Source organism: Dermacentor variabilis, chromosome 1 (assembly GCF_050947875.1).
Source record: "Dermacentor variabilis isolate Ectoservices chromosome 1, ASM5094787v1, whole genome shotgun sequence".
NCBI classification, from domain to species: domain Eukaryota; kingdom Metazoa; phylum Arthropoda; class Arachnida; order Ixodida; family Ixodidae; genus Dermacentor; species Dermacentor variabilis.
In genome coordinates, this window is record NC_134568.1 from 265149968 (window position 1) to 265174438 (window position 24471).

At 48.5% G+C, this 24471-nt stretch overlaps 1 protein-coding gene and 1 non-coding gene across 7 annotated transcripts in view; one reads left to right on the top strand and one right to left on the bottom strand.

Annotated features, from left to right (window-relative positions):
- Positions 1-24471, top strand: part of LOC142563932 (alpha-scruin-like) — a 60176-nt gene that overhangs the window by 14954 nt on the left and 20751 nt on the right. For 5 of the 6 annotated variants that reach the window (XM_075674662.1, XM_075674681.1, XM_075674690.1 and 2 more), the window contains 6 exons: positions 9282-9353; positions 9546-11542; positions 12349-12491; positions 15494-15610; positions 21343-21529; positions 23654-23848. In XM_075674662.1, coding sequence (XP_075530777.1) covers positions 9282-9353; positions 9546-11542; positions 12349-12491; positions 15494-15610; positions 21343-21529; positions 23654-23848 — 2711 coding nt within the window. The remainder of the gene's footprint in view (positions 1-9281; positions 9354-9545; positions 11543-12348; positions 12492-15493; positions 15611-21342; positions 21530-23653; positions 23849-24471) is intronic. The other variant, XM_075674700.1, reaches the window with a different exon arrangement.
- TRNAT-CGU (transfer RNA threonine (anticodon CGU)) lies at positions 22431-22503 on the bottom strand. Its single transcript has one exon. It is a non-coding gene; the product is annotated as a tRNA-Thr (tRNA).

The following is a 24471-nucleotide window of genomic DNA, read 5'->3' on the forward strand; positions in this document are numbered from 1 at the left end:
GAGGCACTCGTTCTCATTACAGAGTATGTAGAATGTCCCGGTTAACGTTATCCAAACTGTCAAAAAAAAAAAGCACGCTGGTGCAATATGCGATTATGAGACTTACGGTGTTCGTTTATAGGTCCTCTTCCATAACCAGGAATGTTTTTCCTGGTTACCAACGTTTTGACAAGGAATCTTGTCTTGGTCAAGGTAGCAACTGCGTTCCTTAGCTGCGTGTATGTGCGCGTAGCTCTCTATCTTCCACCTTCAACGGAGAAGGAGAAGAGTAAGCTGGTGCGTAGAGAAAGGTGAGGAAAGTCGAGGTGTTCTGGAAAAAAAGAAGAACTTTGGCTGAACCCATCTCACAATGACTGTCGACAGTAATGCGTTTAATATTGAATCAATATAGCGACAACACGTATTGCTACCGTCGAAGTGAGTTTTGTATCAGGCGTGCACTCTTAAACAAAATTACACTCTTTGGGTCGTATCTTGCCACACAACAATAATCGTCATCTGTCTTGTCCGCATTTCCTTTCTTTAATGCCGCGAGCCCGGTAGTTCCAAGTCACGAACGGCATGCCTGTTATGAGCATGGCAGATCATTCTCGACAGGAAAGTAGCGAGCGCAGCGTTTACAAGGAAGGAAACGCAAGCAAGGCAGATGACGATTATTGTTGTGTGGCAAATGTGCACCCCAAAGGGTGTATATTTGCTTAAGAGTGCAGATGACGATTATTGTTTTGTGGCAAATATATGCCGCAAAGGGTGTACATTCGTTTAAGAGTGTGTACTGCAGCGGTACTCTTCTTTCGCACTTCCCTAACACTCGCCGCTAAGGCTGCACGTGGCATCCAAAATTCATGGCGCGCCGATGCGTGCGAACCCTTAAGCCTAGACCACACGTGCGCTGGCAGACGCGCGCATGCTCAAGCCCAGGCGCATTGCCGCTGACGCGTTTCGCGAGGAACGGTGATTTGCATCCACAAAGCGCTCACTGTGCTCACTCACAGACGCCTTGGAAGACGCCACTTCGTACTTTGTTATTTACATTGTTTCAAAATGCTTCCATATCTATTAATGTAAATGTTATATTTTTTAATGCTTTTAGACCAACACAAAAAGGAAAGGTTAAGCGCATTTTCTTGCATGATATAAATCTGCCTTACTAAGAGTTGAATGTACCTCGGCGCAGCTGCGTAGCTATGCGCGCCGTCGCGAGGCAGCCCAAGCGCGCGATAACAGAGAGCTGTTCACCGAGATCGCGCCGCGTTTCGACGCGTACGAGCTGTGCCGCACTGCCTCCGCATGCGTGGGCGCGCGGACGCGAGCTTGCGCGCATCCGCAAGCGTACGTGGGGTGTGAGATTTTTTTTTTTTTTAGAAACGCGTCATGCGGCAACCGGGGCTCGTCTTCGCGTTTCTTTCTGGACACGGTGCGCCATCTAATGGCGCTGACGAGAAGTCCGCGCGTGGCCTGCGAGACGAGAAGCTCGGCGCGCCGGTGCCTGCGCACGCTGAGAATTATTCCCTCACTTGCCGCACAGCCAGTGGCACATACTCAGTGAACCCAAGTTGGCGAGTGGTTCGTTGAAGAGCGGCACATACCCAGTGGACCTGCGGTGCAGCCTGCTAAAGTGTCGGGCTGCTGTCCTTGACGAACCCTTGTGACGTGGTTTTGATTTCGCTCAGCATCGAAGAAACTTGGGGGGTCTTTTTCAGCATTTTAGAGCGGCCCATTCCCAGTGGCACATACCTAGTAACCCAAGCTGACGTCAAAGACGTTCATTGAAGAGCAGCGCACACATACTGGGCACATGCCCAGTGCCCCAGTTTGCATCAGAGCTTCACTGACGACCAGCATAGACCGAGCGGCACATACCCAGTGCACCAAGTCGACGTCACAGAGTTTCGACCAATAGCGATAACTAACCAGTCCCGCATCTACAGAGTCCCATGTCGGCATGAAAGATGTTCGTTAAAGAGAGGCACATATATGCACACATTGCCACATACTCAGTAACCCAAGTTGTTCCGACGGTTGGTTTCGAAGCATGTTCTCTTAACACAGCAGTATAAGGTACACATTTGGCCATGGACGGGCAGGGGTATTTCTGTTGTTTCTTCCAAGAAGTAGGGGTGGAACGAATGGAAAATGATCCATGTGTAGATCTTTTTTCGTTTTTATCATCTCTACTTGGATGAACCGATAGCAGCATGCACCCCGATGTGTTTCCTCGTTGTCCCTTCCTATGTTATACAATTATCGTTCTTTGAGAAGTTTATCAAGAAGCGTAGGCTGTTGGACCAGTTGGTACATCATGTAGTGTCGTTGAGTGGGATTACGGGCGGGAAGAAACTAATTGGACAGGACGGACCTTCAGACAGGAGGCGGATACGAAGCTCATTCATATTCACATGCAAAAGTTGCAAAAAATGCTAACGCCCAAGGAGATAGCTAATTTCTTTATCCGTCAGTGCAAACAATGGGTCACTGACACACGAGGAAGAGTGTGCCTATATCTGGCCAGCAACAAATAATTTCCCTCACCTATCTGTCAATAGACTTGCTTAAAATCGTTGCATTCTTAAATAGCGGAGTGCAACCGCAATCTTAGATGTGCGCAGGAAGGTGCATACCACCCACGAGATAGGACAGACATAGGACAGATATACTACAGACATACCACCCGCCGGATAGGACAGAGCGTCTGTCCTGTCCACTTCGGTTCTTTCTGCTCGTAATTCCGCTCAGCGACACTACATGAACCTTATCCAGTTTTCGGTATATCTTTCAGTCTGTCCTCGGCTAACCTCTCTCACGCCAACTTGGGTCATTAACGGGTAGGTCATCCACCTACTGTGCTGAGAGAACCGGGTTAGAAACCAACCATAGAACTTGTTGTTGGGTGAGTAGGTTCATACTGCGGGGAAATAAATGGACTGCGTGGAATTCAAGACAAGGACATAGTAAGGGACACGGACAAGCGCTAACTTTCAGCTAACTTTATTCTTCGTCGCTCGTCAATATATGTCTTCAGACGCACATGCGCGAAGCATGTAATCACGGTGTCACTACCACAGATTAGAGCAAGCCGCGCAAAAAACACTTGTCACTATCCATTAAAGAAACAGGTGTGTCACTTACGCAAGCCTTCCCTCTAACAGATATATAGAAAGCTTCCATCAGCTCCCGGGCAGTGGCATCTTGGCTTCTACCCAAGATCTTCATCTTTTGGAAATCTCGATTTTTATTTTTTCCTCGCATTTTTTTCGTCGTAGAAACCTACCGTCGGAACCTTTTTCATTCCAACTTGTGACACTGGGTAGTGTCATTGGATATGTGCCACTTTTCAATGAACACCTTTGGCACCAACTTGGGTCACTGGCTATGTGACGGTGGCTATGTGCTGCGCATCAATGAACGTCTTTGCTTGGATAAGTGGCTATATGCCATAAGGTATGTGCCGCTCTTCAACGACAAAAAAAAACAACAACTTTAAAATATCCCCGGTACTACGTGGAATCGAATTCAGCCGCGTCATATACGGGGTGACCATTTTTTCTTTTTTTAAGTTCTACGGAATTTTTAACAATCGCCTGTGGCAAATAGCATAATTCTTGTCCTTGAGCTGTATTATTCGAAAAGGCGGACATTACTAACACAAGAAACTGAAGCACGTATATAATAATTAACGCAAATCCACTAATTCACTTGTCAATATTAATTGCACATATCGCAATTTACGAATTGTAGCAGGTGAGGTTGCAAGACGTATCCACTTGAAATTAATTTCCACAATTGCACCAGTTTTGAGATTTTATTTCCGAAACTGTAGGATAAAATACATAGGCGTTCCAGTTAATTTTGTGCTTCAATGCGTAATAAAGTGTTTTGTTAAAAAAGTAAGTGGAACAGAATTTTTACGGCGACTTTTATGGCGCCCATCTTGAAACTGGAGTCATTCTGGAAATTCGTTCCAGGTGGATACACGATGTAAATTCACCGGCTACATTTCTTAAATTGCAATACGTGCCGTAAAGTAAGGAAGGTGTTAATTAGTGACTTTCCATTAATTGGTTGCATACGTGCTTCGATTTCCCGTACGAGTAACGCCCGCCTTTCTGAATAATCCGACTCGGACAATAATGATATACGCGACAGCCGATTTTTACAAAGAATTCCGTAAAACTTAAAAATGATCACCCTGCATATTCAGACATTCCTTAAGACACGGGCCACGCGCAAACTTCGTGGTGGCGCCGCTAAGTGGCTTGGCGTGTCCCGAGGAAGCGCGGGAGAGGAGTCCAGCGGCAGTATATCTCACAGATGACGCGTTTCGGCGATGACAATACGGTGTGTCGCTACATTTTTGATCTAATTCACGTCGACAGTCACCCTTACATGATTTCTGTCGGATCTTTTTTTTTTAGCACTTCGATTCTCCTCACCTTACTCTACGCACCAGCTCACTCTCCTCCACCTTTTTTGAGGGTGGGAGAGAACGAGCTACGTGCACGATAAGGCAGCTACGGAAAGCAGTTGCTGTCCTGACGAAAGCAAGTCTGCTGGTCGAAACGCTGGCTCCAGAGACATTCCTCGTTCGACCGGTGCCATATACTAGACCGACCATATACTATATGGAGGCGTCTTGTACTTATGAGCTAGGAAGCCAAAGCTAGCTGGCTCCGGTCATTATAGCGAGGGCCGAGCGAAGAGGACTGCTGAAGGTACTGCTAGGAACAATTATGCGTTTGTCTAACAAATAATCGCGTTCCTGAGATAGTTATGGTACATAAAGTCGCTCACCATGATTATTATTAATTTTCGTTCTCACGTACAGTTGTCTCTGTATTTAGTCATCCTGTTGAGTCTTAGAAAGAAAAGAGGGTTGTCAATTCGTTTCGCGGAAGTAACTTGCACATTTAACTTAATTTCCGGTTGTTCTGGCACACCACGACGGGCTAAGTTCTTTCACTTTGTATTAAAGCAAAGCGATGTATTAGAAACCTTGGAGATCGAGCTAAGTACAGAAAAAACAGTTACTGATGCGAAAAGAGTTCCCAACACTCTCCTTGTTAGTGTGTTGGGGATACATCCGAGTGCCACAGCGGATGTCTGGATCGAACCTTCAAACTATTGCAACATATTTCCGCGTGGCAATGCCTGCATAGCTGTGTCACGTAATCAAAGAGTGCGCTATAATTAATTATACAAGAATAAGAAGTGCCGCAGTATTAGTAACTTACACAATAGCTGCGTTTACATGAATGCGGCAGTAGAGCGTATCGCATTTCCCAGCGCATTACGGTAATACTATGCGACAGCATGTGGCGAGTCCCAAACAAGCCGAAACCTCTTTTCCACGAGTCTGTTTCCCCGGTGAGTGTAGGAGCGCACATGCCGCAGCCGCCTCGCTTTTCCTTCCTCTCCTGACGCATTAATGCGTCAGGAGAGGAAGGAAAAGCGCATTGCCGCGCATTGCCGCCGTATAAATGAATTGCGATCCTCTACAAATACAATGCGCCACTTGTCGCATTCATGTAAACGCGACGTGAATCCCTCATTCTAAATATGCCCATACTCTGTTTTAAAGAAACGCTAGTACAGAGTTAGTGACTGAAGCAGTTACTCATCTCACAGAGCGTTTCTAACCATTTGCTATCTATTTCGCGACTATAAAAAGCCGCAGTTTCTCCCGGAAGGCGAAGCATCGATTGCGATAGCAAATTAGTACACAGCTATACGAAGTAGGATAGTAGTTTTGTCAGCGGTATAAACTTGTAACGCTTACAAGTTAACACTTACTACTTAGTATGGTGCCAGGCGCGCACTAGCAAACATTAACACATCTGACTCGATGACCGCGCGCACTCACTGTCAAAACGCTGGAGTGAGAAAGCACAGCAACAGTAGCGAGAAAATTGACCTTTGTGCTGCCTCTCGCTTCAACGTGAACTAAGCGGCGCTAAGACTGTGCACACGAAGCTATAAGCACTCGATGTACTCTGTCCAATGCATTGCAGATCGCTTTCAAGATAGGACGCGCGCGGCCGCGCCATAAGCAGCCGCCGCCGGAGTAGAACGCCCGCCGGTGCCTTGCGCGCGACGAAAGACGGCGCGCTTCCTGCCCGCGTTCCTCCCTTGCGCGCGCGAGATCAGTCTGTCCAATGCATCGCAGATCGCTTTCAAGATAGGGCGCACTCGGCCGCGCCATGCATAAGCAGCCGCCGCCGGAGAAGAACGCCCCCCTCCCCCCGGTGCCTTGCGAACAATGGAATATGGCGCGCTTCTTTCCCACTTTCCTCCCGTGCACGCGCGAAGTTGAGCCGCGTTCATCGGCTCACCCTCGCACGCTTTCACTCGCACATACAGCATACGGCGCGCAGCGACAATGTTATCGCCCTTGAACTTTATACGGAACGTCACGGCGACGGCGACGCCATAAATGCGCCTGGAGTGTCCATATAATTGCTATCGCAATAATAACCATCAGGGGGCGCTGAAAAGTCTGGCTACACCATGCAGCATGGCAGATGCAAGGATGTCACCGCCAGCGCGTTATTTGATTATTCTCTTGCAGTGTGGTGTCGGTATCGCGCTGTTTTGTGGAAGGAGAGAGGTGTGTTCACGCCGAGCACATTGCTTCAGTCGGTACCAGAGGTACACTGGGTAATATGGCTGTACCCGCCGTGGTTGCTCAGCGGGTATGGTGTTGGGCTGCTGAGCACGAGGTCGCGGGATCGAATACCGGCCACGGCGGCCGCATTTCGATGGGGGCGAAAACACACGTGTGCTTAGGTTTATGTGCACGTTAAAGAAGCCCAGGTGGTCAAAATTTCCGGTGCCGGCGTGCCTCATAATCAGAAAGTGGTTTCGGCACGTAAACCCCCCCCCCTTTTTTTTTTGTATGTGGCTGAACTGGTTGCACTGTGTATGCAAACCTCCGGCCTGACAGTGGACCCGCGCGAGATTCTGGTGAAAATCGTCAATATATTCCGGCACATTGGTCGTGGAAACGAAGTGCACTCCACTTCTCCAACCTTCGTTCCCGTGCGCGTCGATGTATAGTGACTTAGCTAAAGAAGACTTCCCTGAAACAGTGAATCAAAACATTAGCATGCAGCACTTCTCAGGCTTATTGGAAAAACGCCGCATGTTTCTACTGTTTTGATCCACTGTTACAGGGAAGTCTTCTTCAGCTAAGTCACTACATCGACGCGCACGGGAGCGAAGAGCAAGACCGCTGCGCTGTACAGCTTTTAAAACAGGGCCATGATAATGCGATTGATTCCATACTCCTATTTCAAGCGTGTTATATTCCTTTTCGCTGCGCTTGGGCTTCATCAGTCACAGCGGCCGATGAAGTCGCTGTTGGCGACCAGTAGGCGAGAATAGGAATGAAATTGAAAAAGAATCGGAGGAGGGGGGAGGGGGCTCATACGTTACACCAATCCCCCCCCCCCAGCTCACACTTTTTCAAACATAAAAGCCAGCAATGAACAGAATGTCCTTGCAGAAGCGTGTAGCGGGGAATCTAAAAGCGAGCTTTGAACTTTGTCACGTGACCTGGTTCAGCATGCGTGACGAAGCTGCGGCGAAGCTCTCCCACTGCTTTTGCGTTCCGAAAATTTCTGTTATCTATTTACATTTAAGATATGCGCACGGTGACTCCTGCTTTGCTTAGCCGTAGTTATTTTAGTAGATTGACCCATTTTTTTTTTCTTCGTATAGAGCAGAAACGAGAAAATAGAAACCGAAGGATCTGCTTACAACAAAAACACATCTTTGCACGCCAGGTGCAGTTTGGCTTGTGATGTATGGCCTGATCGTAACTGATTACTCCCCCCATCTTTGTGCCACCGCCTCCGGCTGCTGTGTCAACTAATAAAAGTGAGAAATATGTTTTGCTGTGAAGAGACTGTTAACTCACCTCTTGCACGAATCTAAACTAATTGTGCATGTTCCTCTATAGCTGAAATATCCCGCATTTTAACTAGCCAAAACTGTGTTCACCTCTGAACTGCTTATTTCCTTCAAATGCTAATGTGGGATAACATTGTTTTAACATTTACATACTTTCAAAAGAATGAATATTTTACATGATTTCCTACTAATTTGAACTAATTATTCCGGTAGCCTGCCTAGGCCCGCAAGGAAGTCGTACGGCTATGTGACATAAGTTATTTTCCATGCCGGCGCGTACGTGTCGTTCTTGAACAGTGGCAATGTGATGCAACGAGCGTTAGTGGGGCGGGGGGGGGCGAGGGGGGGTTGCAGGTAAGCGAGCGTCTCCGCGTCTCCTCGTCTAACCCAGCTGGCCGTGGTTGCGCATGGCTCTCCATTCGGCTGAGCGCATACGCGGCCCACGCGCCATATCTTGGAGGTAATCTGTCTGCTGGGCGAGCCAGCTGGGCGAGACGAGACGGCTGATCTCTTCTTCGTCGGTGTACGCTGTCTTCCAGCGCGCCTGACTTTTTCGGAGACGCGTCGAAGCGAGAGGCAGCCCGAAGCGTTCGCTCCCCGAGGCCCGCGCTCCTCTTCGCACCAGCGTTGTGACATCAAGTGCTCGCGGTCATCGAGTGAGATATGTTCGTTTGCCTGTGCGCCCTCGACACAATGCTTAATTTAATTATAGTAAACAAAGATTTAGTGCAATTTGTACGGCCGATAAATCTACGAACCCTGCTTCGTGCATTTGTTTAATACTTTCGCTATCAATGCTTCGCCTTCCCGGCGAAACTGCGAGTTTTTTTTTTCTTTTTTTTACTAACGCAAGATATCCACAGGGGCCATGAAGCTTAAGTTAGTAAGGCTACTACTACGTCGTCTTGCCGGTGCACGTGTATTGTGCTTTGTACTAGCTCTCTTTCACATGAAAGAAATTGCATGCAACATGTATCAAAACGGCAAGTTTGGCGAGTCAGCATCGTCGAAATCAAGCAGCATGAAACGAACGAGCAAAAAAAAGCGCCCATGCTGTCCGAGTCTATCGTATTTCATTCATTCCGCGCTGTTTTTTTTATTTATTTATTATTTCGACGATGCATCTGTAAGCGCATATGTGACTGTTCTGACACTTTGATTCGTTTGCCTTCTGGAACAGCACTCTTCATTATTTACTTCCGCGGTGCGTGGCTAAACCTAAAGCACGCTTTCAGTCTACATGATCACATGTTCATTTTGCCGCCACCGGTTGGTGTCGCTTCGTGTCAAAATAATGCGCCTCTGATCCTTCTACACCTTAATCTAAGTAATTTTTTTCCCGACGAATGACGCTTTCTTTATACAAATTGCAGGATGCCGCAGCAACTGCCATACAGGCGGCATATCGGGGACACCTAGCGCGAAAGAAAATCACTGCGCTGAAGGTAAGGTTCACGGAGAAAAGGGAGGTCCCAGCAATGGTAGCTTTGTTTTGTAAATTCAGGCATGCTTGTCGTTATATATATATATATATATATATATATATATATATATATATATATATATATATATATATATATATATATATATATATATATATATACACACACATTCATCCAACTATCTATTAAACACAGAGGCAGCCACGGCAGCAGCAGCAGGGAACCCACACAAGCCGCGTGGTTGGCGGCGTCACCGGCAATCTCACTGGCGTCAACACCGCGACCTTCCCGCCTTGTCCTCGCGGCACCAGTCAGCAGATTGTGGCTGCCCGGGCGACTGCACACGGCAACCGGCGTGGAGCCAGTGGCTTCAGGCGCCAGCAAGCACACAAGCCTCCACCTAGCTCCAGTAGCAGTAGCGAACGCTATTTGGCACAAATGAAAAGCTCGAGCCATCGTCGCACAAGCACCAGGGCTCGTAGGCATCGTTACCGACCACCAGCAATGCTGCCTTTGCCTCTCAGAACGGCAGTGTACGGGGAAGCCGCAGCCAACCAGCTACGTGTGGATGCCTCAGATAGCGACGGTGAGAACGTTCGACGCTTTGGAAGCGACATTCTATTTGAGATGAAAAACTCGAATCAGGGTTGCACTCCTACTCCAGTGGGCGACGGCAACTTCTGGTACGAGGACGATACGGAGCGTGCGGCCCGTGCAAAGCGCTTGGCGTCTTTTAGCAGACCAATTTTTATTACACCGCGTGTTCAAAACGCCAAGTGTCTGACCAAAAACTACCAGCGAATTGAAGGCACGGGAAGGGACGAAGGCCGGCGCGGCGGCAGGAATAACGGCTGCCAAGGAACCTGTCCCGAGCCTTGCGCCGCCCGATACGTCCACACGACTGAAAAAGTGCCCGAAGAGTGCGAGAAATGTAAAGCCCATCAAACTTTATTCGGAGGGCAGCAAACCTCGAAGGAATGTCTCCTGTCGTGTCATGACAAACCTGGAGTTCATTTCCATAACGAGTCCGACCGTCGCTACTACGAGCGGAGAATGGCGATGCGCATTGGGGACGAAGAGTCATGCGAGGAATGTTCGTACGAATCTCACCCCGAAAGAGACTGGCGGCGTATCCTCGCAGCCAGCATCAACCTGCCGGACGACCCTGGAAGAACAGAGAGATGGGTTCTCGCACATTACCAGTACACGCCAGAGCCTCTGCGTGCGGAAAGCGCGGCAGATCCCGTGCTCATTTTCGGAGAGACTGTCTCACCTCCGAAACAGGAGCCGAGGGTTCCTGGAACCCGCACTCGGCAGGCAGACAAAAACCACGCTAAAAAAATGCCCCAAAATATGAAAAGTGCCGCAGGAGCATTCGTAGACGACTCCTCCGAAGACAGTTCACCGCCGCTAGATAGGAAGCAACTCCAGTTCATGCCGTCTACCGTTTGGCCCAGCCACCGGGGAATTATGAGGAGCTACAGAGAAATCATCAAGGAAGAACAAACGAAAAGAGCTGTGAATGTTCCGATAAATGCGTCTTCGCGGCACCAGATTGACCACACTTCTCGCAGAAAAGACGCCTGTTATAACAATCTTGGCGGCGAGTACCAAGCAAACGAAGCTCGCTTCGACGAAGTGGTGGGACATGGTACCAGTGTGAACAAAGGGCACCAGACAAGTACGTATCCCGAGAAAGTGTGCGGGCGCAAGGAGCAAACGATGCCAACGGACGCGTTCGACCACAGGCAACATGCCTGCGGTGGTGCACATCCCAGGAACCCATATCAAGGCAAGATGCTTCCCGTAGAAGGTACTTTAACAAAATCGTCGTCCCAGCTGACAGGAAACCGAGAGATTGGATTTCGCTCAGGCCAGTTACTGATGGAAGGACGACGCAATCAAAGTTGTGAGAAAAAATGGACTGCCAAAATTTGTAACGGGAGTGGAGACCAAAGTCCTACCTCAGCGGACCACAAGCTCGCCGCGCCGCTGCGTAGTCGAGCCGCAGTACGCGCACAAGCCGCGAAGTTCGACAACGCCGCTGGCGAGCAGAAAACTCAGTTCTACTCCTGTGAAAGCCGACTGAGCAAGGACACGAGTGGGTGGCGGGCGGCTGACGCCGAGTCGCACTACTGGAGCCCTGTGACCTCATTGCTACCGCCGCTGCCCCAGAAGAAAGTCCGCGAAAGGCGAGTCGGCCCATTAAATTTCCCCCTAGCTGGGTCTCCCACTCATTTTTTTCTTTTTTTAAGTGCAGAGCTCTTTGGCGGGAGAAGCGCTCTCCGTACGCGCGAGCTTTCCAAGTTTCCTGCATGCGCGTCAAACATCGTGCTGCGCCGCGCTTTCGCTACGAGCGTGTTGAAAACTGGGCGTTGACATTAGGTATCGTGAAAATAAAACGATAAACTACGGCCCCGCACTACAATCGTCCCAGCTTGTAGCGAGCTAAAACGACGGCTCATTATCTTAACGCATATACATTGCCATTTGAAAGTCAAAAATATACCAAAGAGCTACGCCACATGTGCACGTATACGTGCGTGAATGCATGCTCTCGAATTCTCGTCGCCATGCTAAAACCCCCGGTTGCTAGAGGATATAATGTGCCTGGAACACTTTTCCTGCACGCCTGCCATACAGCATGCAGCATTGAAGCAGTTCATAAATACGATGCCTGACAAACTTCAAGCAGCCGCGACATAGCGTTGCATGCCGTTTACATTTGAGGACTAATTCACAAATATTTTCTTTAGTAAGGACTGTTTTTTCACTCGAAGGCCGCATTTGCTTTTATGTTAGCTATCTTGATTGGCCGGCGCTTGTTCTTACGAGCGACTGTACGTACACACGAACTGTGTTGTGAATGCGAAACATGGTGCTTGGGAAATGTCACGGCATGTGAAGTGAAAAATGTCTTGGACAAAACATCACCTGATGGCTGGAAATGAAATTACATTCAGTGTGAACATTTTCATTGCATTGTTTCTTTTCGCAGGCACGAGATCCTGAAATCCATTCGCAGCGACTGCTTTTACACCGACGATATGGCCATTGTTCCGACGCTCCAGAACATGACAAGCCACAACCTTATGCTTATCGGTGGCATCTCGGCTCATTTCCCAACCAATTATTTGGATGGTGAGCTCGCGCTGGGAAGTTAGAACTCGCAGCAAGTCTCAGTGAAATTCATCTTTTCTGTGCACGCTTCAACCGCATGCTCCTTAATTATTGTGTACAACAGGAAGCGCATGAAGCTGCAAGTTATCGTAGCGCGATTCCCATGAGTGAGCCTGCTACAGCTGCGGAGCCCTTTCTTATTGATCGCGTGCTGTAATAATTAGTCAATCAATCAATCAATCAATCAATCAATCAATCAATCAATCAATCAAATGTTTATTATAGTGTCCAGGAACAGCTACGGAGCCTTTGTACTGGTGCACTTAAAAAGTAACACGCGAGACAAAATGTGCAGAGAAGACAAATGTAGTATAGATAAAACAATGTAAGATAGAGAAACAAATAGGGAAAGAAAAACGAGGAGGCGGCGTAAAATGGGAATTAATCCCACAACATAATCAATATAATTACCTGCGTATATAGAAAACACAGAAAATGAAATCTGAAATACGTCGATGCAAGGAGAATACTAATTAGACGTTTTCTGGAGACGAGCCATAGGACAGTCACTAATGCAACAAGGCCACGCAGAAAACGCGCAATTCTGCCCGGTATACTTTTGCGGCAAGGAAAATTATACATGAGCAAGAAGCTTTGGGCAATGTATAATGTAATGGACACCTTATAGAGGAACAGAAGGTCTAATTAATCAATCATCAAATTAATCAATCAATCAAATAATCAATCAATCATTTATATACCGTGTCCAGAAACAACAATGAGTTCTGAGTGCTGGCGCACGCATACATTAAAAAACGAAAAAGAAACAGCGGGGGAATATAAGCAAACAGAAAATAAAAAGAACAACCTTGAAAAGACTAGTGTGCATACAGCAAGGCGCAAGGCGAATACAAAAAAAAAAAAAAAATAGGGAGGAGAAAGGCACTTGAACAATGTGTGAAACTATGACACAACAACGCAAAGCAGGGAAAAGAACAATGGCAGTGAGTTATGAAAAATATCAAGATCATAAATGTATTCTGTGGATGGTTGCGTGTTGGCGATGACAGGCAGGAACATGTAAAGGTCTATGTTCTCTGGTAATCTCGCACGGAATACGAAACCTGATACAACTGACGAGTTCGGGGCAGGGGAGGATGCCGTGAAGGAGTTTGAAAAGATACAGAAGGTCGGCGCGATTACGTCAGCAGCGAAGTAAGGGCAATGACAATAATTCATAAGTGCTAGAACAAGGTCCAGTATCCGTGTTAGCAAAGCAGTGATGATATATGCTTAGAAACTTTTTATGAGCACGATCTATAATGTCACCGTTGGATCTAGAAATGCCATTCCTGACGACAGACGCATATACGAGCTGAGGAAGACTGATTGTTGCCTACAACTAGCGGAATGGTGTAGGAAAACTGAATTATCTCAAAAGTCTGCAAACAGAGCAAAGAGAGCGCATGCCCCGCATTGCAACGCGTTTAGTGTGAGCAGAAATTGTAAGGTTGTATCAAAAAATACACCGAGGTCATTGACTTCGGTATACTTCTGTACACAATGGTACAAAACAATAATTAAAAAAAGAAATGCTTGCTGTTTTGTGATCGAAAGTCATGATTTTGGTCCTAGCAGCGTTCAAGGTGAGATTATCTTCGCACTATATTTAGAAAAAGAAAACAGGTCAGGCTGCAGGATGCAACAGTCATCAACAGTACGAATTTTCTTTAACATCTTGATGTCACCGACATATAGATGAAGAATTACGAATAGTAGAAAGAACGTCATTAATAAAAATGTAAAAAAAGGAGTGGTCCTAATGCTGATCCTTGAGCGACGCCACTAGTTGCCATGTAAAAAAAAGACGTTTCGCCATTGACGTTAACACAACATGATCTATGAAGATGATAACTGCGCAAGAGATAGACAGCTGTCGAGTCGACATCAAAGTGCTCAAGCTTGATCAGAAGCAATGAGTAGCTGACTACGTCAAAAGCTTTGCTGAGACCACAATAAATGGTGAAAACTCGCCCCCTTTGAAGTACCGGTGCGGATATCTGTGTCCTGAAACTTGTGAGATTTGCGATAGCGCAGTGGCCGGGGAGAAATTTATGCTGATACGGAATCAATTAGTTCTTCACAGTAAAAGACAATATGTTGTGAACAGCAAGCTCAAAAATCTCGGACGTGGCACAGAGAAAAAAAAAGAATCGGGCGATAATGCGAGACATCGGTTTTACAGCCAGACTTAAATACAGAAAAAACACCAGCAGTTTACTACATGCGAGAGAAAGTGGAAGTATGCAGAGAGTTACTAAACATAGATGTCAATACTGGGGCAAACATACTGCCGTAAGCTTTTCGAATTGCGGAGGGGATGCGATCAGGGCCGCAGTATAGGGAAGGCTTCAAGAACTTAAGGCATTCGCTGATGAAATTTTCATGAAACAACACAGCACTATAGATGTAGGAACCACCGTGTGCTGCCGACAGACACCAGCTTTGAAACCTGAAGTTTTATATAAGGACGACAAAATAGGGCAGCAAAACAATCTGCGACTGCTTGGGCCTGTACTCCTCTAAAACACTCGACACGCTTAACAGAGCGCTTGCAGATATACTTCCAAAATTCTGCCGGCCGGTCGGAGGCGCTCTTTTCCGAGAATGCAATATACGAGTAGTGATCCGGCTTATACAGACGCATATTTAACAGGGAGAGGCGGGCTAATTAGTGGTCGATATTGGAATGCATTATGATTCCGCGCTTGTCCTGTGTGTTTCCTTCTTTGTCCGTTGTCGTTTGCGCGGTTACATAATGCATTCCAATTATAGAGATGTTTGGAGAGTCCGAAAAAAGCGGAATTCTTCTCTCCACTATAATAATAATAATAATAATAATAATAATAATAATAATAATAATAATAATAATATGGCAGTCGTATCAAGTGGCGAGCTTTGATAGACGCGCGAAAAACGGGAAAGCTGCATTTCTTCTGAGTGCCGCGTGGTGGCACGCGCAGGCTCTGCAGTTACTACCTACCACCCGCAGAAGCAGGCCTGGTTCTTCTTCGGCACCATGCCTGAACCGAGGTGCTACCACACCGCAGTACTCGTCGGCGACGCCATCATTGTGGCAGGCAAGTGTTGTCAAAAGTGCCCGCAAACGAGAGCAAGAGCTAACGGTCTTTTTTAGCGCATGGGTCAGAGTGATTTCTTGAAGCTGTCGCTCCACCGCAATTACAGTTCAAAGGAAGGGCCTCCTCAAGTATAAAGAGCGTGGATCGCGAAAGTAAGAACGACCGACACATAAGCTGGAGAACTGATCACTGGAGCGTATACGCCAAACTACCATCTTTATTTCCTTCGTTGTTCTAGCTGTGGGCGCCACCTGGCATTGTAGCAGATACGGGGGCTACAGGGCCCCCCGGCTAGACTGCAAGCGTGAAATTAACGCGATGCGGACGTTCTTGATGTTGTAAGAGAACGTAATGCTCTGGAGCATCCCCAGCTGCTCTGGAGATGCATATGGGTGACATGGTTTCTCCACGTAGGCCGGCTTGAGGCTGTCTCCTCACGTCCGTGCTGCGCACTGACAAAAGTCTTGGTGGAACGGCGCAGAACCGGAAAGGGCCCGACGTAGGCCGGCGTAATAGGCGCCCGGATACCGTCTCGCCAGAAAAAAGAACGTGGGGCGGTCGCGAGGTCCGGGTGTTCGAATATGTGTTGCTTGGCTGATCTAGGTTGCACAGGCTGGAGATCGCGGAAGCAGTCGTGGAGGCATTGAAGACAGGGTTGATGTTGAGAAGCTGCCTTTTCTGTGGTGAAAAGGTCGCCGGGAAGACGTAGAGGGGCGCCAAAAACCAATTCGGCCGTAGAGCGTCCAAGGTCGCGCCGGAGGACAGCCCGAAGGCCAAGCATTACCAACGGCAAGTGTTTGTCCAGCGCTCACGATCACGGCATGCTGTAAGGGTCTCTTGAGCTGCCGATGAAAATGCTCGACCATGCCGTTAGCAGACGGATGGTAAGCGGTAGTACGGCAGTACTTCACACCCAGAATACGGGCAAGTGCAGCAAATAATGCACATTCAAACTGCCATTTGAAAACTGCGATTCAAACTGCGCGGAAGACGTCCAGACATATCGCACCACAGATAGCACAGCGCGGACGGATGGGGAACAAGCTCGAGCTGAATGGAGCAGGGGCGTTAAAGCAACGCTTGTATTTCAGAGTCGGCGCGCTGCGCCTCTGATGGCGCGTGCCAGTCGACAGCAGTAGAATTTGAGCCGATCGCCGCAACACAGGATCGCCGCTGCGCTGTGGGCTGGCTCCCTTGAGATGCCGTATGTCCGTGGTGAATCCAGAGATGTATGCAACATGCCGTATCTCCCGCGCGACGTACTTTGACGAGTTCGTGATGAACACATGTCAGAGGCTCATAGTCATCACGTGGAACTCGCGTCCTTCCAGTAAGTGGCGGAAGTGCGTCAAAACGGGAATGTACCAGCAGCGTTGCCTCAGCGACGGCTTCCTTAGCTGCCAAAAAGGCAGACTGAGTCTGAGGTGACCATGGTATTGTCGAATACGGGCTCCGTGGCCCTTTCAATAGGTCGATGGTCCGCTTAAGTAAGGTTTCGCAGTGTGGAATAAAACGGCGTGAAAAAATGACAAGGCCCAAGAACTCGCGAAGCTGCGGAAGAGTGTTGTGCACTGGAAAATTCCTGACAGCCTCGATGAGGGACGGCAACGGAAGGATGTCGAGTGTCGAAACGCGTTGGCCCACGAACTCTAACCCAGAGGCTCCAAAAACGCATTTCTGCGGGTTCACGACGAGCCCATACCGTTGCAGATTCTGGGAAAGTTCACGCAAATGACGCTAGTAGTTTTCCGTAGTGGCGCCAGCGATTAGCATGTCATCGATGTACGCGGTGTCGCCTTGTGTCACCTCAGCGATAAATTGCTGGAATGTTCGTCCGGCGTTGCGCAATCCAAAAGGCATGTGCACAAACTCGAATAAACCGAAGGGCGTCGTGATGGCAGTTTTGGGAATGTCGTTTGAGTTCAACTGGTATCTGTTGGTACGTTTTAACTAGATTCACTTTGCTGAAGATGGTGCACCCAGGCATATTAGATGTGCAATCTTGAATATGGGAAAGTGGGTAGCTGTCATGCACAGTTTGTTTGAGCATTGAGAGCACGGTAGTCCACACGGTCGCCAATCATCCGTATTCTTCTTTGGTGTCAAATGCAGCGGCGAAGCCCAATTAGCACTGAATGAATTACGAATAATGCCGAGTTGCAGCATGCTCAAAGTCCCGTTTAGCGACGGCGGGACGCTCGGTGAAAAGCGGCGAGGACGGGAAGGAAGCGGGGGACCACGTGTGATAATGTGTTGAGTAACAGTGTGGTTAGAAGGTTTGTTAAAATTGTAAGGTTTGTGACCTCGGGGAACTCGGCCAAAATTCTCTGGTAACGGACTTGGCGGCACAAGGACGTGAATGCCAGTGAAGCAATCAACTCTCGTTAGAAGTCCAACGATCGACAGACCAGTAGTGCCATCGATGAACCGTTGGTGCCGCATGCTGACATTAAGGTTGTAAAAGGACAGGAAATCCGAACCGGTGATGGGATGGACGACTTCAGCGATGACGAAAATCCAGCGGAACGTAAGGCGTAATCAGAGGTCAATGGTAAGTGAACAAAGCCCATATGTCGCTATATAGCGGCGCGGAGAGGCTGTCCACGAGGCTTAGAATGGCGATCATTTCGGGATGGGGGCACTACGCTCTAAACTGGGCGCCCGTGTTGGTAAGGAAACGTATGCCCGTAATCTTGTCCGTGATTGTGAGCAGGCGGCCAGCTCGAGGGTATGGGTCACGTGCGGCCGTCAGAGACCTGTGGTTTCTAAACCGGGTACAAGGGGCGCGGGCACTTCCTAGCACGATGTGCAAAACGCGGGTGATGCCAGCTGATTCGCTGCAACTGAGGAGTCCTTGCCCGCGGGGGCGCGAGAAGACGACGAAGCACGTGGACTAGAAGAACGTTGGCGTCGTCTGGGCTCGTGAAGCAATGGCAGGCTTGAGGTCGTCAATGCGTGCTTCGAGCTGGGTGACCGCTGAGGGCTCAGGTAACGCGACGACAGAGACCGAAGGAGCGGCAGCCTCGTGGACCTTCTTGGCGAGCTCACCCAGGCGCTCTAGCATCGTTGCATCAGCGGCGGCAAGGACGAGGCCAACAGGTTAGGGAAGGCGTTGCAGGAAAAGTTCCTTGGGCAGACCGCTGTCGTTGTTGAAGTTACCTTCGCCCAAGGGCTGCCGCATCCGGTGCAGCATTTGGGAAGGGCGTCTATCACCAAGTTCTTCGCTCGTCAAGGGTTGTTGCAGGCAAGTGCGTTCCGAAGGTGCGTTACGCGTGAGGATCGTTCCTTCAAGGCGCTCATGCGGGTTTTCATCACCCAAAGGCTGAGCGAGGACATCGGTGAGATCGTTGACTACTTCGGGTGATAGTGACGAGATCACTTTGTAGTACTGCGTCACCTAAGTGATCCGGTGGAGGTGGAATTGTGCTGCCTGTAGAAACCACACCTGGGGATTCTGCGTCCAAAATGATGGCAGCTGAAATCCCGCCTCGGCGATATCGGGGAGGCGAGGGCTTGACTTGGTTGAAGAGCTTGACACAGCGAGGGCCTGATGTGCAGCATTGCAAAGTTCGGTCATGTTTCAGTCCTAGGCCACCACTGTGGAGCGCGAAAGAAAGAACGACTGACACGTAAGCTGAAGAGCTGATCACTAGAGCCTAAGCCCACTACCATCTTTATTTCGTTCGTTGTTCTAGCTGTGGGCGCCACCTGGCTTGGTAACAGATTCGGGTGCGACCAAGGAGGTTAGAGAAAAACTGCTGAAGTAGAGGGAGCGCCCGTCAAGTGAAGCCGCCGCGTCGCCATCTTGCGGGGGGCAAAAGCACGCCAGTCGCCCCAGATTATATGTTTCGGGTCGTCGTATCTTGCCAAGCGCGGTGCTGTGCGGATCCCAAAATCTGCTAGCGCACTCAGGTGTTTTTAGAAAAGTTGACGTACAAGCAGTTGACATATTAACATTATCCTTCTCACATAAATAAGGTTGCAGATTAGCATTCCCTTGCTCTAGAGTAAAGAAAAATTTTATATTTCACGCTAAAAGCAAACGGCCGTCACCAAAAGTCTGAGATAATCCATGGAATGAGGGTGCTAAAGTCACAGCTATGCCTGATCATAATGAAGACAATAATGAATAAGTATGTTTGTTGCATGTACTGGCTATTTCTCATGCTGAATTTTCAGTTTTTTATAGCTTTTTGTCATGACAGCTTTCATGATTGATTAATTTCTACACTGCATTAAAGAGGGTGAATAAACGCTAATTATTGCGCGAATTATTTTTCTTCTTTGCGGGACTGCATAATCATATGCCGATAAAATTGGAAAATGCCCCAGTACTCGGATACCTGTGATCCGGAGACCTCTAATATGGCTCACCCCATAGCCCACAGTGTTGCACTAGAACTTGAAAATCCGTTAAGCAATTAAAAACCGCTGGAAAAGTCGGCGAAAAGCGCTGCGAAACTCTTGGCTGGTCGCTTCTTGCCCCCCGCAAGGTGGCCGCCACTGGCTTCACCCGAACGCGTAGGCGACTTCCACTCCAGCAGTTTTTCTTTAACCTCCTTGGGCGCTACAACAGAACAACGGCATCTAGCGAGAAATTCTACGCCGCGTGAGCGCGACGCTCAGCCCGGCGATGCCTGTGTTTAAGATAGAAATGCACGCTCTCATTTGTTTCTGCGCGATCTTGTAGCACATCCACACATACACACACGCCTCCCCATAAACTATAAAGGTGCTCAGCGCTCTCGAGTCTGTCGTCTTTCGATAGTTCCTTGCGGTAGTTCAGCGCCGCTTTTGTCCGCAAGGGTTTTTCAGTCGAAACTTTCTTTGAGTTTTCCCACCTCTCTTCGTGGACGGCTGTCTGGCTGAGTAGACTGGACCGATCTGCAAGCAACTGGCGCTGTAAGCCACCATTGAAATAATTGGAATGATAGACATGGAATTCACTAAACGTCTTCCTACTGACTTCAAACGACTTCGTGACTTTGAGGTTTGATCACATTCGATAGAATATTGCGTTAAAAAAAAGTGCAACTATATTGATTATGCATATGCGAAGAGTCTTATTGCTTTCATGCGTTTAGCAAAGTACGATTGCTTGGAAATTTAGACCAATAAAGGCAGACAAAGCGGAATAAATAAATGTGTAAGTCGCAAGCACGAAAAATATCCTTGTACTACCGGTCATTCCCGTAATACATGCCCTAGTAGCCGAACGATCTTGGCGGCAGAGTTCCCTCTAGTAACTTTTGTAGGAAGCTCGTTGTAATAATAACTTGGTGCCAAATTTTTTACTGGTTCATAACGCGCGCTGATCCTAGAGGCATATCACCGTGGTACCGTGCGTGCGTGCGTGCGTGTGTGTGCGTGTGTGTGCGTGTGCGTGCGTGTGCGTGTGCGTGCGTGCGTGTGTGTGTGTGTGTGTGTGTGTGTGTGTGTGTGTGTGTGTGTGTGTGTGTGTGTGTGTGTGTGTGTGTGTGTGTGTGAGAGAGAGAGAGAGAGAGAGATGGGCTAGATAGATAGATAGATAGATAGATAGATAGATAGATAGATAGATAGATAGATAGATAGATAGATAGATAGATAGATAGATAGATAGATAGATAGATAGATAGATAGATAGATAGATAGATAGATAGATAGATAGATAGAGCTTCTTTCCCAGTTTTTGCCTGCCGATTGCCAATACAACGAATTCGCACGCGTGACTGCTCACGGTGACCGTCATGCAGGCGGCCTGGACCCACTGTGCGTGACGAGCAGCGGCCACATGCAGCCCTCCAATAAGGCGTTTCTGTTCAACCTTCGCAAACGAAGCTGGCGCAAGCTGGCCGATATGCATTGCGAGCGCGCCTACCATGCCGCCGTCGGATGGTCCGACCGTATGATCGTCTTCGGTGGCATGGACATTGCTCGAAGGTAAGCCACTTTCCAGTGAAGGAATAATATTACGTTTCAGCGACTCGTAGCCACACCATACTCATAAAAGCAAAGAAATTCTGCCGTAGGGTGGATATGGTCGCTGTCCTGGTGGCCAATTGTACTGTTTTCAGTTTCATTTAAATGTGCTCTATGACTCGCGGGTGTCTACCAACCGGGAAAACCGGGAAGTGTCAGGAATTTTGAATAGTCTGGAAATACTCAGGGAAAAACTCAGGGAAATTGTGGTTCTATCAGAAAAAATTAACTGTAACTTTATTGAAAGGGAACGAAATTCGCATTAATGCTGGCTCGCGTAACAGAGAGGAATCGTAACGAATCGTGTTTTGACGCCGTGTCGTCGGCTGCCGACTTTCCGGATGTCCTACGGCTCCGCGGCACCATCACGTACCCCATAGAGTGAATGTCTGAGAACGTCTAAAATTTCGGACGCAAGAGCCCTTCGCCGTCCGATTTTTCGGACTTTTTGTCGTGACCGCAGGTCCGAAACGGCATTAATCAAAGCCACCACTGCCGCCGTTTTGATTACCTCGCCACCGTGGTAAACGCTAAGCCTAGCTGCTTCAACGTTCGTTATTAAGCTTCTTGCCATTCGGCGCCGTGTTTTTCATTGCAAGGATTCGCCACTGTAAGCAATGGCATCGACTCTGTCTTTGTGGGCCTCGCGATTGGCGTCGAAGCTCGGAAAGTACAACGCGTTGCATAATGCCGGTTTTCAAAACTCAGCTTTGCCTCAATACAGGAATTTCAGGCGGTGAAGCATAACAAGCGTGGGAAGGGGCAATTGTCACGGGAAAACATAGGGGAAATTACTTGTACTTACCAAGCGAATTAAAGAAATTATAAATAAATGGCAACGAAAGTGGATGAAGAAACAACTTGCCACAGGTGGGGAACGATCCCACGTCTTCGCATTACGCGTGCGATGCTCTAACCAATTGAGCTACCGCGGCGCCGTTTCCCTATCCACTTCCTTAGGTATTTATGTGTTACTACTAGAACTAATCTTGGAAGTGTTAGCCAGCGCCACCACTCACAAACCTTGGCGGCGGATGTGGAACATCCTTTCTGCCCCAGGCGTCACGAGTGCGTGGTCTTTCTGGGTGAAAGCAACTAGTCAATAAGGCCGAACATGCTACCTGATGGTATCAATGTTGCCGGATTCGAGACCCTCGTTATGTAATGAACGAGAAGAAAGGGGGTAATGTGCGTAATGCGAAGACGTGGGGTCGTTCCCCACCTGCGGCAAGTTGTTTTTTCATCCACTTTGGTTGCCATTAATTTATCATTTCTTTAATTCATTTGGTAAGTACAAGTAATTTACCCTTTGTTTTCCCTGGTGTCTTTGTTGGCTTCTCATGATATCAATCTAAAGATGTCACATTTGCGCCAAAGGAAAAAATTATCTGTCCCCTCGGCACAATCCGTCATCTAGCATCCAGACTAAGCGGAGTTTGGAGCGTCTGCACATATGTTGTTCATTTGACAGCGCGTTTAGCTTCACAGATACTGAATCAGCGTAGCACCCACGTGCGACAGTTTCGCACTTGCCCGAACGCCGAAGAGAAAAGCAGAGAAATAAGTCAAATTTAACACTCAGGAGTGCATTTGGTCTTCTTTTCATATTGTAAATAAAAATGATTATGGGGTTTTACGTGATCATGATTATGAGGCACACCGGAGTGGGGGACTCCGGATTAATTTTGACCACTTGGAGTTCTTTAACGTGCAGCCAATGCACGGTGCACGGGCGTTTTCGCATTTCGCCCCCATCTAAATGCGGTCGCCGCGGCCGTGATTCAATCCCGCGCCCTCGGGCTGAGCAGTGCAACGCCAAAGCCACTACGCCACTCCGGCGCGTTATTGTATATAAGATGTTTATATATGAAAATGTGGGACTTTTTCCAGGAGCGCTGTTACTTGCGCGCGCTTTGCCTCCGTAGCTTCACCTTCATTGCCACATAAAGTTGATATATAGCACAAACCGACGCCATTATTGGCCAGCTACGCCGGTAAATTGTGGCCGAGGCGACTCCTTTACAGATGCAATTAAACGCGGGCTAACCTCCGCTCGGGCTTACTGACATGATGGCCCGGCGACAGAACTCTGCCCAGTGCGGAGGTTTATTCCACCAAGCAGGACCAGTGGACGCTCGTTCACCCGATGCCCGTGGGACTCATGGGCATGGCGGCCGTCACGCTCGACAACCGCATCTGGATCTTGGGAGGTGTTACTCGCGACTACAACGGCTCCAACCTTCAGGACTCAACCTACGTCTTCGACCCTCGGACGGACACGTAAATATCGACGTAAAAAGCGTCGGGCAGTTGCTGAGGCGGAGTCACTGTTATTAAAGGGAAGCTGAAGAGTCTGTCGAATTCAATAATACGATCATATACGGATGCGGGAACCTTATAAACCATGCACGTAAAATTTTGGGCGGGATTTTTCACTTAGGAACGACGTAATCGCCGGTTAAAATTGCGCTGTCGCTCCGCCCCCCGTCGAGCGCCGCGCGCTGCTGCTGACGCTGACGATGCGAGCGGAGACCGGAAACGGCGACGTAGTGACGTCAGCACTGATGTTCCGCTCCTTCGCAGTCTCCGCGACCGTGCGTGACCGCGCTTGTTTCTGCGTGAGTGCCGTCATAATCTGCCTCGCTCGAGCCTGCATTCCTTTGTTTGTGTGTATGTAGAGTGGTAGTTGACGTGCGCAGCATCAATTAAAGTGGTGGGCCGATCATGCCGGCGTTCTGTGCAGCCTACGGTTGCACGAACACCAGTGGCCGCGACAATGTTCCATTACTTCCCGAAAGGCAAGAAGCTTTCAGCTAAGTGGGAGGTTGCTGTGAATCGAAAGAATTTCAAGCGCTCAAGAACAACAGCACTGTGCTCTAACCACTTCCGTGACGACGATTACT